The sequence below is a fragment of the Danio rerio genome, chromosome 9 (genome assembly GCF_049306965.1).
Source record: "Danio rerio strain Tuebingen ecotype United States chromosome 9, GRCz12tu, whole genome shotgun sequence".
In the NCBI taxonomy this organism is placed as follows: Eukaryota; Metazoa; Chordata; class Actinopteri; order Cypriniformes; family Danionidae; genus Danio; species Danio rerio.
Window position 1 is genome coordinate 835,001 of NC_133184.1, and position 13,253 is coordinate 848,253.

Sequence of the window (13,253 nt, forward strand, 5' to 3'; positions counted from 1 at the left end):
CAATACAAAGGGTTGTAATTTTAAATTAATGTACTTATTATTGTTATTATTATTATTAATATTAATATTAATTATTATTCATTCATTTTCTTGTCGGCTTAGTCCCTTTAATAATCCGGGGTTGCCACAACGGAATGAACCGCCAACTTATCCAGCACGTTTTTACGCAGCGAATGCCCTTCCAGCTGCAACCCATCTCTGGGAAACATCCACACACTCTCATTCACACACACACTCATACTCTGCAGACAATTTAGCCTACCCTATTTACCTGTACTGCATGTGTTTGGACTGTGGGGCAAACCGGAGCACCCGGAGGAAACCCACGCGAATGTAGGGAGAACATGCAAACTCCACACAGAAACAGCAACTGAGCTGAGGCTCGAACCAGCGACCTTCTTTTTGTGTTTGGCGACAGCACTACCTACTGCACCACTGCGTCGCCTATTATTATTATTATTATTATTATTATTATTATTAATAATTAGTATGATGTTGTTTATTCTTATTAATATTAATAATTATTAATTGTATTATGACTAGCCTGTATAACTGTATTAAATTTCTCTAGCACGTCCTCTTCTCACATCAATCCACCAGAGGGCGCAGGATACACTTCTGCCAACCAGGCCAGCCGAATCAATGTGCTTATCACCGGGTCAGAACGTATGTATGTGTAATTTTGGCTGTCTATCTTGACTACAATCTCAGCAAGTTTTTATTTCCAAGTTAAAGAATCAAGCAATAAATACATATAATCTGGAGCAACATCGATACATTTTTATTTAATTTTTAATTGCCATTTACACAGATAATCGCATACTAGTTACAACAAATTTACACTGGGTTGACATGATTTATGTGAAGCCTGGGGGGGCAAGAGCAAGAGGGATGCAGTGGGGAGGGGCCTTTATCTTAATCTCGTTATTGCCAAATGTCCCTTATACTTTATTTTTATTTAATTTGTTAAGAAAGACTTATTTTTATTGGTGTGTTGGCCAATTTAAAGGCTAAGTGTATGTGTCTAGGCCTATTTAGAGAGCGGAGATGTACGATGTTACAGAGGACTTATTTTATTTCTTTGTTCCAACTTCTAAGTGGCCTATAGCCTACGTTTGTTATGAATAAATTATTTTAAGATACGTACAGTATAAACGACTCATTCTTTAAAAAAGGCAAAAGAGCTGTGTGCATGTGCACGGGCTGTAAACGGATTCAGGCTTTTAAAAAGCTGTATTTGTCGGCTCTGGTCGAATTCTGTCAGGCTTGGGCCCTATAGGGCCTAACTTTTATGGCCCGACCACAGCTCTAGTCTCTATGCATTTGCGGGAGACTCTCGGAACTTCCAGGAGTCGTGGGATGTCTGCAACCTAATGAGGGGTGGGATTAGAGTTAGGCGCCTCTTTTTATACTCTTTTATTCATACAAATGAACTTGCTATTAAAAGAACTTAGGGTAACACTTTATTTTGATGGTCCATTTGACTATTAGTAGGCTGTCTGCTTAATATCCGTTCATACTACTCCTTTAACAGACATTTAACTGACTATAAGAAACTTTGCAAGTACAAAGGGCTTAATTTGTACCAGCACACACCTCTGAAATCTGATCCGGCACCTCATTTTACCAATCCCCCTCCTCAACCGCCCTCCTGCCCCATCCACTGTTCACTTTCACTTTCTTCTATGACTCTCCAACCCTTTTCATTTTCATCCGCAACAACCCTCCGCCATCCAACGCCCCCTCCCATCTTCACTTTCGTCCGTGACGTATCCTCTCCACCTGTTGCACTGATCTGTTCCAGGACCTCGCAATTATCAAATTAAGCACTGCAAGTACATGTCAACTTACACTAACCCTAACCCCAACCCTAACAGTCTACTTATAATCTAACGAGAGTTAGTTGGCATGTAGATGCAATGTAACTTAAATTCAACAAACACACCATCAAAATACAGTGACCAAACATACCTGCTGACTGAATTCATTAATCTAAAAAACATAGTGTATTTATTTAGGAAGTGTGCCTCACGCAGGTGAGTGGGCTTGACAAACCACCTGCTGGAGCAGTCTTCTCTCTATAAAGTTCTAGCTTGTAATTCTCTGAGCACTGACAGTATATATTCAGCACTTCTTGTGTGTATTGCCTCTACTTGTTGAATCGCTGAATGCCTCCTCAACTGTACGTCACTTCAGACAAAAGAATCTACTAAATGTAAACAAATCTACAATCTTTATCTGGAAAGCCTACGTCAACTAAAACCATCAGCGTTAAGCAAACAGCAGTCGGCTCTTCAGGTGTTTGCCTTCATAGAGCACATGAAGTTGAGCTTCTCCACACAGTCTCTGGATGTCCATTCTTTCGTTTTTTTGCCCAGCGCTCCACACCGGAGGTTTGTAGCCGGACACTTAGGTTGTCCCGTCTCAGGCCAGGCGGTGTAGTCCAGAACATCTCCAGTGACCCACAGCCAATTTCCTGCTAGATATCGGAGACCCGTCCACACGTTCTCAGTCTGAGCATTGCTGACTCTCTCTAAAGCCGAACTCATCCTGTTCTCCGAGCTCAGACTGGCCAGATCATAATAATGCTGCCTACAGTAGTCCAGAGCTCCCTCCCAAGTCTCATTCTGCTGCACCAGAACAAACACGGACAGGTTCATACAGAAAAAGCCGTATTTATTAGTGCACGCTATGTCGTTTAGCTTCTTATGGGCTTTGTGTAGAAAAGCACAGTCGGCACCTTCTGGTTGGTTGCTGTCCCAGTTGATATATGTCGCGTTTTCATTTCTTGACCACTTCCAGACTCCTGACTCTTTGTAGAGTCCAACCCAGGCGTCAGACTTTTGATCAGCGGCATCTTCCAGAAACTGCTGCTCCTCGCTCTCGTTGACGAAGGTGGAGAGTTCATTATAGTGAATGCTGCAGTATACTTTCGCAAAAGCCCACGTCTTCTTCTCGTTCACAAAGAAATGCTGCTTAACGAGAGCAGAGGAGAGCGTGTAGAGCTCTGTGAGGAGCAGCACAGCGAGCGTCGTCTTCATCTTCACTCAGAGTTTTATTTTCAGTGCTCAGCTCAAGTTGAAGTCTGAACCGCACATCACTGACTCTCGCTTACTTAAACTCACATGCAGCCAATCACTGAAGAGAGTGAGGCTGCAGTGACCAATCACAGCACACCTTTACAGGCAGAACCAACAAATCAGGTGCGTTTAACCAAACAAACAAACCTTAAATGAACTATCAAGTCAAATGTGCACCGGTAGAAGCAATGAAAATAAATCATCTACAATCTGTAGTCGCTGATTTTGTTTGGATGTTACCCTTGATTCAATTCAATTCATCTTTATTTCTGTAGTGCTTTTACAATGTAGATTGGGTCATGCTTTATTTTGATGGTTCGTTTGTTGAGTTTAAGTTACATTGCATCTACATGCCAGCCAATTCTCATTAGATTATTAGTAGACTGTTAGGTTGGGGTTAGGGTTAGTGTAAGTTGGCATGTACTTGCAAAGTTTCCCATAGTCAGTTAAATGTCTGTTGAAGGAGCAGCAGATATTAAGCAAACAGTCTACTAATACTCAAATGGACCATCGAAATAAAGTGTTACCAGATTGTGCCAAAGTAGCCTAACATAGATAAAGTTCTAGTAAATTGAGACAGCTTCAGTCCAGTTTCCACAGTTGAAGTTCAGTTCAGTGTAATGTAAACACTGAAGAGCAAATCCAATGATGTTTAGTCAGCTAAATCCCTCAAACAGACACAAATAAAGACTTTTTCCCGCATGCTAGTCTCTGTAAACTCGAGAGAACTTCATTTCAAATTATTTTAGTGTTTTCACAAGGATTAATGAGATGTGTTCAGTGGAAATGCAAAGCAGATCTACTGAAGAATAAGAATCGCATTCAAACACACTGACGAGCATTTGCCTTTGGGCTGGGCTGCAGCTAATGAGGTGAGAAGACTGATGTAGGAGCCAACGTGATTAAATAAGAGTACTTTTACTCAAGGATGTACTCAAACGAAAGCAAAAAAGATTTGGTAAAGTTATCTGTGGGGACGGCCATGTCTAAGGGTGCTTTCACACCTGCCTTATTTAGTTCGATTGAATCCAGCCCGGGCTCATTGTGGAAACTTAGTCTCGGGAGGTACGTATTCGAGCAGTTTTTGTTTACACGAATCTGCAAGAGGCTGCTGTGCGCCTCGGACGCCTCTCGGGAGCGCGCTCCGTTCGCGCCAGCACTGTTCTCGCGTGAAAAGCCGCCGGAGGCCGCTGTAGAGCGACCGTCCGTCTGACTGACTTGCTGAATGACTGAACGATCGACTTCCTCCTCCTCCTTCCCTAAACCCAAGCAACGATTTGCAAAAGCTGTCCAGAAAAAAAGCAAAAGCCCTCGTCTGATTTTGACCGCGTTTTCGGATCTCGCCCCGTCGCGAACTCATTCGCTTTTATTTATTTGGATTCAGTTTTTCATCTTACCTGATTTCTGGAACCGCTCTTCCCCGGACTCGATCCCGGTCATTGCCGTGGCCAGCTCCTCTTCCCTCCGGGTCTCCGCCGATGTAACCCTGCGAGCTAAGCGGACAAACTGGTTGAGGCGGGAAAGCCCTCCACACGGAGGCGAGCCGTCAGCCGGCGAGCGCAAAGAGGAGGAGCGGAACAGCGTCACACTGCCCCGCAGCGTTCGCTCGATAAAAAATAAAAAAAAACGTGGCCATACGTACCTCCGACCTTGTAAATTGCGGTCTCCAGAAACGGGGCTACGTTTCCAGAATGAGCTTGGGTTGATTGAATTGCACTAGAGTTGGTTTCCCCTTTTGGTGTGGTTGGTTTGGGCAGGTGAGAATGCAGCAATCGTACTCGAGTGCGCACCAAAAGCAGACCAAATAACCGTACCGAGACCTGCTTGAAGAGGTGCTCTCTGTACACTTTCAAACAAACCCTGAATTAGTTCGTTTGTGGTGAGAATGTGATCCGTACTAAAACAGGTCCAACCGCAAAAAGTACTGCGCCTATTGGACTAATTCAGCTGCCGTAGGCCGATGCGCTGTGCATTATGGGATATGGAGGAAGAATATTTGTTGACAGCGCTTTACCAACAGAGAGAGAGAGAGAGAGGGGAAAACATTAGCTGATGGATCGTTGGTAATGTTTACGCAAGATGAGCATGTCGCAGTTTAGCTAAATTAATTCACGCCTCCTCCTGAAGTGACGAGTGATGCATTAAAACATTTGTTTTCCAGCCGCGGCCGCGCTTGATTCTTGAAATTTAAAGTTTGTCTAAAGCAGGGATACAATCAGCCAGCGCAGTCGTCCCTCCAGAGTAAAAAACACATTTTGTGTCTGCCGGTTTGTTTACTTGTTTGTTGTTGGCATTTTCCCGCACGTGAATTCTGACCAATCAATAAGCAGTTTAGGAAATATGTTCAACAACATCTGGCCAATGAGAGATGTGGATTTGGTCATGTGACTGCATTTTGGTTCGTTTTAACTGGTTCAGACCAAAGCCAGCAGTGTGGTGTGAAAACCACCCAAAGACGGCAGAAGATGCAACAATGATCATTTATTGCGCTTGGTCCGGACCAAATGAAGTGAACTACAGATGTGAAAGCACACTAAATGTACCCTGTTCATACAGATCTGCAAAAAACACGATGTAACTGAACACAGCATGTCTGTGCATGGCCTGTGTTCTTCAGAAAATCTTTCGTATGCTACAGATTCTTCAGTTTTCCAGCGTCTTTGACTTTTTGAATATTATTTAATGTATTCCTCATCATTTTTATATATAATGTATTCCAGTTGGGCGTCGATGTGGTGAAGTGGGTAGGACAATCAGCTCACAGCAAGAAGGTTGCCTCGGCTGGGTCAATTCAGTGTTTTTGTGTGGAGTTTGCATGTTCTCCCCATGTTGGCATGGGTTTCCTCCAGGTGCTCCAGTTTCCCCCACAGTCCAAACACATGCGCTATAAGGGAATTGGGTTGGCTAAAATTGTCCATAGTGTATAAGTGCATGGGTGTTTCCCAGTGATGGCTTGCAGCTGGAAGTGCATTCGCTTTGTAAAACATATGCTGGAATAGTTGGCGGTTCATTCCCCTGTGGCGAACCCAGATTATTAAAGGGACTAAGCCAAAAAGAAAATGAATGAAATGCTTTGAACTGCACCATGAAAATCCTCCTAATGTTCATTCATTCATTTTCTTTTCGGCTTAGTCCCTTTATTAATCTGGGGTCACCACAGGGGAATGAACTGCCAATTATTCCAGCATATGTTTTACGCAGCCAATGCCCTTCCAGCTGCAACCCATCACTGGGAAACACCCATACACACTCATTCATTAGGAACAATTTATCTTACCCAATTCCCCAATAGCGCATGTGTGGGAAACCAGAGCAACCAGAGGAAACCCACGCCAACACAGGGAGAACATGCAAACTCCACACAGAAAAGCCAACTGACCCAGCCGAGGCTCGAACCAGAGACCTTCTTGCTGTTATGCTCCTAATAAATATCATTTATTTTGCACCCACACATCTTTGCATGGCTTCCTCACTTAGTTTTGGATGATTAGATGTGCATTTGGTTTTTAAGTGAGCTGTGAGTGGATGTAAATGTGTGTTTGTCAGGGACGTGTCCTCACATGCATCACAGCTGAAAATAATAGTGCTTATTAGCACAAATCTAATTGCATACAACTCATGTTCATTCATTCATTCATTTTCTTGTCGGCTTAGTCCCTTTATTAATCCGGGGTTGCCACAGCGGAATGAACCGCCAACTTATGCAGCAAGTTTTTACGCAGCGGATGCCCTTCCAGCAGCAACCCATCTCTGGGAAACATCCACACACACTCATACACTAGAGACAATTTAGCCTACCAAATTCACCTGTACCGCATGTGTTTGGACTGTGGGGGAAACCGGAGCACCCGGAGGCTGAGGGGAAGGGCTAGATAAACCTTGAAAGAGAGATTTTTTTCAGTACCACACTCGAAACCAAGGGGCAAACAAGCACATGTTTTAATGCATTCATAACCACACTCGTGTTTCACCGTCATAAAAAATCCAGCTAGAGTAGAAGCCGCTAAATTTGCCGATCTATAATCTATAATCATAACTCGTGTACAGCAGTCCCACAACATTCTGACACACGATGACTCTCGAATCCCCTGTCAGAAAAGTCTAGTGGCTGTGAATGAGCTTTTACAGTGTCTGCTGTAATATTAATGTTGTTTCGGTGTGTTTGCATAGATGAATATGGCCACGGTGTAAATGCACAGTATGGTTACGAGCTTGTGGCCACATTAGATCGTAAGGATTACATGATATATGCCTTCAGTGATCTCAAGAAGATGAATACTGACAAATAACACAACTGGAGTAACTACAGCAGTCGCCATGGTTGATCTTATATGAAGCAAGAGATTGTGATGACATGTGATCCTTTACCCTTGGTGTTAAGGGCCAAGGGGAAGGAGAAGGGGTACTAAAATATAACTGGGATTTGGCCTTACACACAATTCAAAGTTCTAAGAGAATGCTCGAACAATCATGTCCTGTTTGCCCAAATATGGTCATTAAGAACTTCTATTCTGGTGCAGCTCCGCCCCCTGCTGGAGAAGAAGAGGTGAGACAGGCTGAAAGGGTTTATATTCTTTTGCTGCAGGTAAAATGAGTAAGGGGAAGCTGCAGGCCCGGAGACCCAACTGCACGCTCAGACCTGCGCGCACAGACCTGCACTTCCAGACCAGACAGTGCCCCCTGCTGTTGGGTTGGGTGAAGCGGCAGGTACGGAGACCCAACTGCACACTCAGACCAGCACTTTCTAGCAAGTAGCAACATCAGAAACGCCAGTAAGGTTATTGATTATTAAAGCGATTCCTGAAAATTATCAAGTTTTATGGCATAAATCAATGTGGTGTAAAATATTACACTAACAGAGAATTATTTCAGTGTTTGATTTGATCAAAATTTGTGTCAAAAGAGCATTATTTTATGATATTTACAGCTTGCTCTTATTTTATCTATTATTGTACCATTCTGGGACAATTTTCTAGCAATGTTTTCTGGCAAAATAAAAAGAAAAAAAACTTTAAAGTAAAAATGTTAAAATAAAATGCAGCCTATAATTTATAGCACAATTATTATTTGTAACATATTTTAGTGCTGTATAGGTCTACTGTACGTATTTCTGTATTATCTATCTAAGAGTGCTACCTAAGACAATAACAGTAACACAATGACAGTTTATCAATTATTTACAAGTTATGTAATGATTACAAACATGTTTTTTGGAAATCAAAATATCAATTAAATTTACATAGAATTTACAATATGAGCTCTATTAGGTGAAATCAAAACAAATTTTTTTTTATTAAAAGTGGGTCTCTGCCAACACTAATACAGTGTACCAAAGACTGCAGATATTTCCAGTTTTTTTGCTCTAGAAATGAAAAATCTCCCCAATAAGAATGTAAAGCATTTATTTTATATGTTATTTTCTACGTAAAAAAATAATTATTAATCCAATTATTATTTTTCACCATTTTTCCATGCATTGTTTGCAACTTGACTTGTAGGACCTTATGAAAAAATACACAAAAATAAAGTTGGTTGTGAGAAAATTATCTAGAGTACTATAATTGTATGTGAAGAAATTTATTGTATATGAAGATAATATTCATTCCCTCAACTCAATACGAAACAGTGCTAAATCCATAATGATAAAAACAACAACAACAACAACAACAAATGTTTGAAAATATTGAAGCAACTGAACAATATATATTTACAAATACAATTAATAAAAATACAATAGAATTATTGTATTAAATCAAAAATCTAGTACGTTTATTATTTCATATAATAATCTATTCAATCACAGCCTAATATTTTATAGTAGAAAAAATAGTTTAAATTACAATTTAGAAGCAGCTGAAATCAGGTTAGTCGATCTTTTAAACAGCAGGTGCCACTGTGAAGGTCTGGAAGTGCAGGTCTAGCCGTCTGAGCGAGCAGTTCTGAGCGTGCGGTTGGGTCTCCGGGCCTGCAGCTTCATACTATTGGGTAAAATGGTTTCAGTGTGAAAATATAGTGCCTTAAACTGAGCATATATGAACAATACCACAAATATTGTCAAAGCTATGGAACATTTTAAAGGGATTTTGTTGCATTTTTTTGCACAGTTCTTTTATTAGGTATATTTAAATACACTGTGGTCATATGTATGTAGTAGCAGGGTCTGCATTTGTATTGATCAGTATCTGTAAGCAGTCTAGAGCAATAATCTCATTTCATTATTTATTTATTTTTTTTTTTTGCCTGCAGTTAGGTTATATAGGTATATAATATTTTAAAAGCGACCTATTATGACCTGCAGGTGGAGCTACACATTCATTTATTGATTTTCTTTCGGTTTAGTCCCTTATTCACCAGGGGTCGCCACAGGGGAATAAATTGCAAACTATTCCAGCATATGTTTTACACAGCAGATGCTCTTCCAGCTCCAACCAAGTACTGGGAAACACTTGTGTGTGTGTGTGTGTGTGTGTGTGTATATATATATATATATAGAAGCTGCATGTATCTTCTCATTCATACAGTGGTCTTCCTTGTTTGAGGGTTAAACCCATATTTTGGAGTGCTCTGCTTTGTCCAGTGAAGCCGGCGCAGCATATAGGCTGGATCTGTAGTGACAAATAAAAATTTGTGTTTAAGCCAGTACACTCGGCTAGTCACTCAGTATATCTAAATACATAATAAAAAAGATGGTCTACACCAGGGGTTCTTAATGTCTACATTATAAGTGCAAATCTGAATTTTTATTAAGGTCAAATGTCCGCAACAATTGATATCACATAACTAAAATACTAAACATCCATCACATGCATCACAAGTCAACACTATTTATTTTTTGAATACCCTCGCAGTCTGGATCCGGACCGAAGTCCGAATTTTGAGAAGCCCTGGTCTACACATAAAATTAGCAATAAGTTAATTATCAGCAAAGGCTCAAATATCATAGCCACTGCATCTATATCTGTGTGTAATCAAAATATGTTTGTTATAAACGATGTACCTGTGCATTTCATTATTTTGTAGAAATTAACTTTGCCCTAATAATTTCAAGCTGAAACCTAAGAAAGCTCTTTTCTTCAGTTCTAGTCATATGGAACGCCTTTAGGGCGGAGCTATCAGTCCACTTGGGCGGGGCTATCAGAAATTTTGGATGGGGCTATCAGTCATTTAAGGCGAGACTATTAGTCATTTAGGGCAGAGCTATAAGTCCATTAGGGTGGGGGTATCAGTCATTTAGGACAGGGGCTATCAGTAAATTTGGGTGAGGCTATCAGTCATTTAAGGCCGGACTATTAGTCATTTATGGCGTGGCTATCATTCATTCAGGGTAGTACTGTCAGTCATTTAGGGCGTGGCTGTCAGTCATTTAGGGCGAAGCTATAAGTCATTTAGGGTGGGGCTACCAGTCATTTAGGACAGAGTTGTCAGTCATTTAGGGCGTGGCTGTCAGTCATTTAGGGCGGAGCTATAAGTCATTTAGGGCAGAGCTATAACTCCATTAGGGTGGGGCTATCAGTCATTTAGGACAGAGTTATCAGTCATTTAGGGTGTGGCTAAAAGTCCATTAGGGAGGGGCTATCAGTCATTTAGGACAGAGTTATCAGTCATTTGGGGTGTGGCTATCAGTAATTTTGGGTGGGGCTGTCAGTCATTTAAAGCCGGACTATTAGTCATTTAGGGCGTGGTTATCATTCATTCAGGGTGGGACTGTCAGTCATTTAGGGCAGAGCTATGTCATTTAGGGTGGGGCTACCAGTCATTTAGGGCAGAGCTATAAGTCCATTAGGGTGGGGCTGTCAGTCATTTAAGGCCGGACTATTAGTCATTTAGGGCGTGGCTATCATTCATTCAGGGTGGGACTGTCAGTCATTTAGGGCAGAGCTATGTCATTTAGGGTGGGGCTACCAGTCCTTTAGGGTGAAACTATAAATCCATTAGGGCGGGGCTACCAGTCATTTAGCAAAGAGCTATCAGTAATTTAGGGTGAGCTATACGTTTTTTAAAACTTGACATTTTTTCCAAACTAAAGCAAGAGGGGCGTGGCTAAGAATATTGTGGCGGAAGCATCAAACTGACATCATCAGAGAAGGAGCCAATCCAAACTCAGAAGCAGACGCTCAAACTGAAGATTACAGTCTTATTGTAATGGACTAACTTGTACACATTATTCGCTCACCTAAAGAAGACCAATGTGCATTAGCAAAATAAACATTGTAAATTTTGATTTCACACACACTTTGAAATCGGATAAAGGCACATACCTTCTACTGACAAAGAAAGTTGAGACTCTCCTCACAGTCTCTGGCCATCCAAACCCTTGTCTGCCTGTGCACGGCTCCACAGCGCAGGTTCACAGCAGGACATGAGGGTTGACCCGTCACCGGCCAGACCGTATGGTCCAGATCATCACCACTGATCCATCTCCAATCTCCTGCTAGGAAGCGCAGACCCGTCCACACATACTCAGTCTGAGCCTGGCTGATTCCCTGTAGAGCAGAGTTTACCCTGAGCTGTGAGCTCAGACTTGCCAGATCATTGTAATGCTGTCTACAGTGTTCCAGAGCTCCTTCCCAAGTCTTAGTTTCTGGCATCAGTACAGACTTGGTCATACAGAAGAATCTTTGTTTTTTATTGCATTTTTCATCATGCATTTTCTTATGATCTTTGTGTAGAAAGGCACAGTCTTCATGTTGTCCATCTGGTTGTTCGCTATCCCAGTCGATTTGTGTCGCGATTTCATCTCTTGACCACTTCCAGACTCCGTATTCATTGTAGAGTCCGACCCAGGCGTCAGACGTTTGATTAACTGCATCATCCAGAAACTGCTGTTTCTCGCTGTCGTTGATGAAGGTGGAGAGGTCGTTATAGTTGGTTTGGCAGTGTTGTTTAGCATCACTCCATGATTTCTCATCATCCACAAAGAAATGTTGCTTGCTGAGAGCAGAGGAGAGCGTGTAGAGCTCTGTGAGGAGCAGCACAGCGAGTGTCGTCTTCATCTTCGGTCAGTGTTTTATTTTCAGTGCTCAGCTCAAGTTGAAGACTGAATTTACTCTCTCCGGACTCTCGCTTACTTAAACTCACTTGCAGCCAATCGCTGAAGAGGGTGACAGTGAGTCCAATCACAGCACACCTTTACACACAGACACAACAGTGGACAGGTAAATCTGGCATTAAGAACATTTGAGGAAGCACTGGCCAGTTTGAATATAGTCTCAGATTTGGTTCTCATAACAAACCAATACAAGTGGTGTTTTGTTTGACTATACCCTTCAAAATCACCATCACAATATATGTTCACCAAGTCACCATCTGACTTGCAGGTTGATTGTGTATTGCATATCTAAAGGGATAGTTTTTCCCAAATACAAAAATGCAAATTAAATCCGGCAAAGCAAATCGTGAAATCTTTATCTAGCCAAACCAGCTGGCAGAGATTTGCCTTTACAAGCAGTGGCGCAGAAAGAAAACATTTACTCACCATCCTCTGTGGTAGCCAGATCTACAGACACTGACCTGACAGACTCATCACATCTGAGTTCCCCAGGGCTCTATTTTGGCCTCGTTGTTGTTTTCCATTTACTGTATAAGCTCACTCTTGGATTGATTTTAGTAAATCCGGGCTGTATTTTTATTGGTACACATATGACACTGGACAAATGGACTGCCTCAAGGCCTTTTTGACAGAGGTGAAGGTCTGGGTGTCATCATATTCTTTAATACTTAATCAACCCATCTGATTTTGCAAATGTGGCCTTGGGTGAGATGACGGTATGTGCCAAACCATTATCTGTGTCAAATCATTTATTTCTGATGAGCCTAAAGTTTGACCATCAAATAAACTCAGTGTTAAGAACCTGCGTCTTCCAACTATGGTTACTTTCCAAAGCAACGTATGGTTGAGTTTAGGGTTGGGGTAGGTGTAAATGTAGATGTTCATAACTGTGAGGCTTGGGTTTAGGGTTGAAGTTGATGTAGATATTAATAACTGTGAGGGTTGGGTTTAGGGTAAGTGTAGACATTAATAACTGGATTGATTGGGTTTAGGGTTGGAGTAGATGTAGTCAATAATAATTGTGAGGGTTGGGTTTTGGGTAAGTGTAGACATTACTAACTGGATTGGTTGGGTTTAGGGTTTGGGTAAGTGTAGATGTTCATAACTGTGAAGGTTGGGTTTAG

The 13,253-nt window shown here is 41.6% G+C and overlaps 1 protein-coding gene across 1 annotated transcript; it reads right to left on the reverse strand.

The window, feature by feature from the left end:
- Positions 1-8,643: 8,643 nt before the first annotated feature.
- On the reverse strand, positions 8,644-12,587 carry LOC137496418 (putative C-type lectin domain family 20 member A). Its single transcript, XM_068223511.2, has 3 exons — positions 12,556-12,587; positions 11,339-12,207; positions 8,644-9,685 (listed from the first exon to the last, which is right to left on the reverse strand). Exon 2 carries the CDS (start codon positions 12,071-12,073, stop codon positions 11,342-11,344), a length of 732 nt encoding a protein of 243 aa, XP_068079612.1. The 5' UTR covers positions 12,074-12,207; positions 12,556-12,587; the 3' UTR covers positions 8,644-9,685; positions 11,339-11,341.
- Positions 12,588-13,253: the final 666 nt, after the last annotated feature.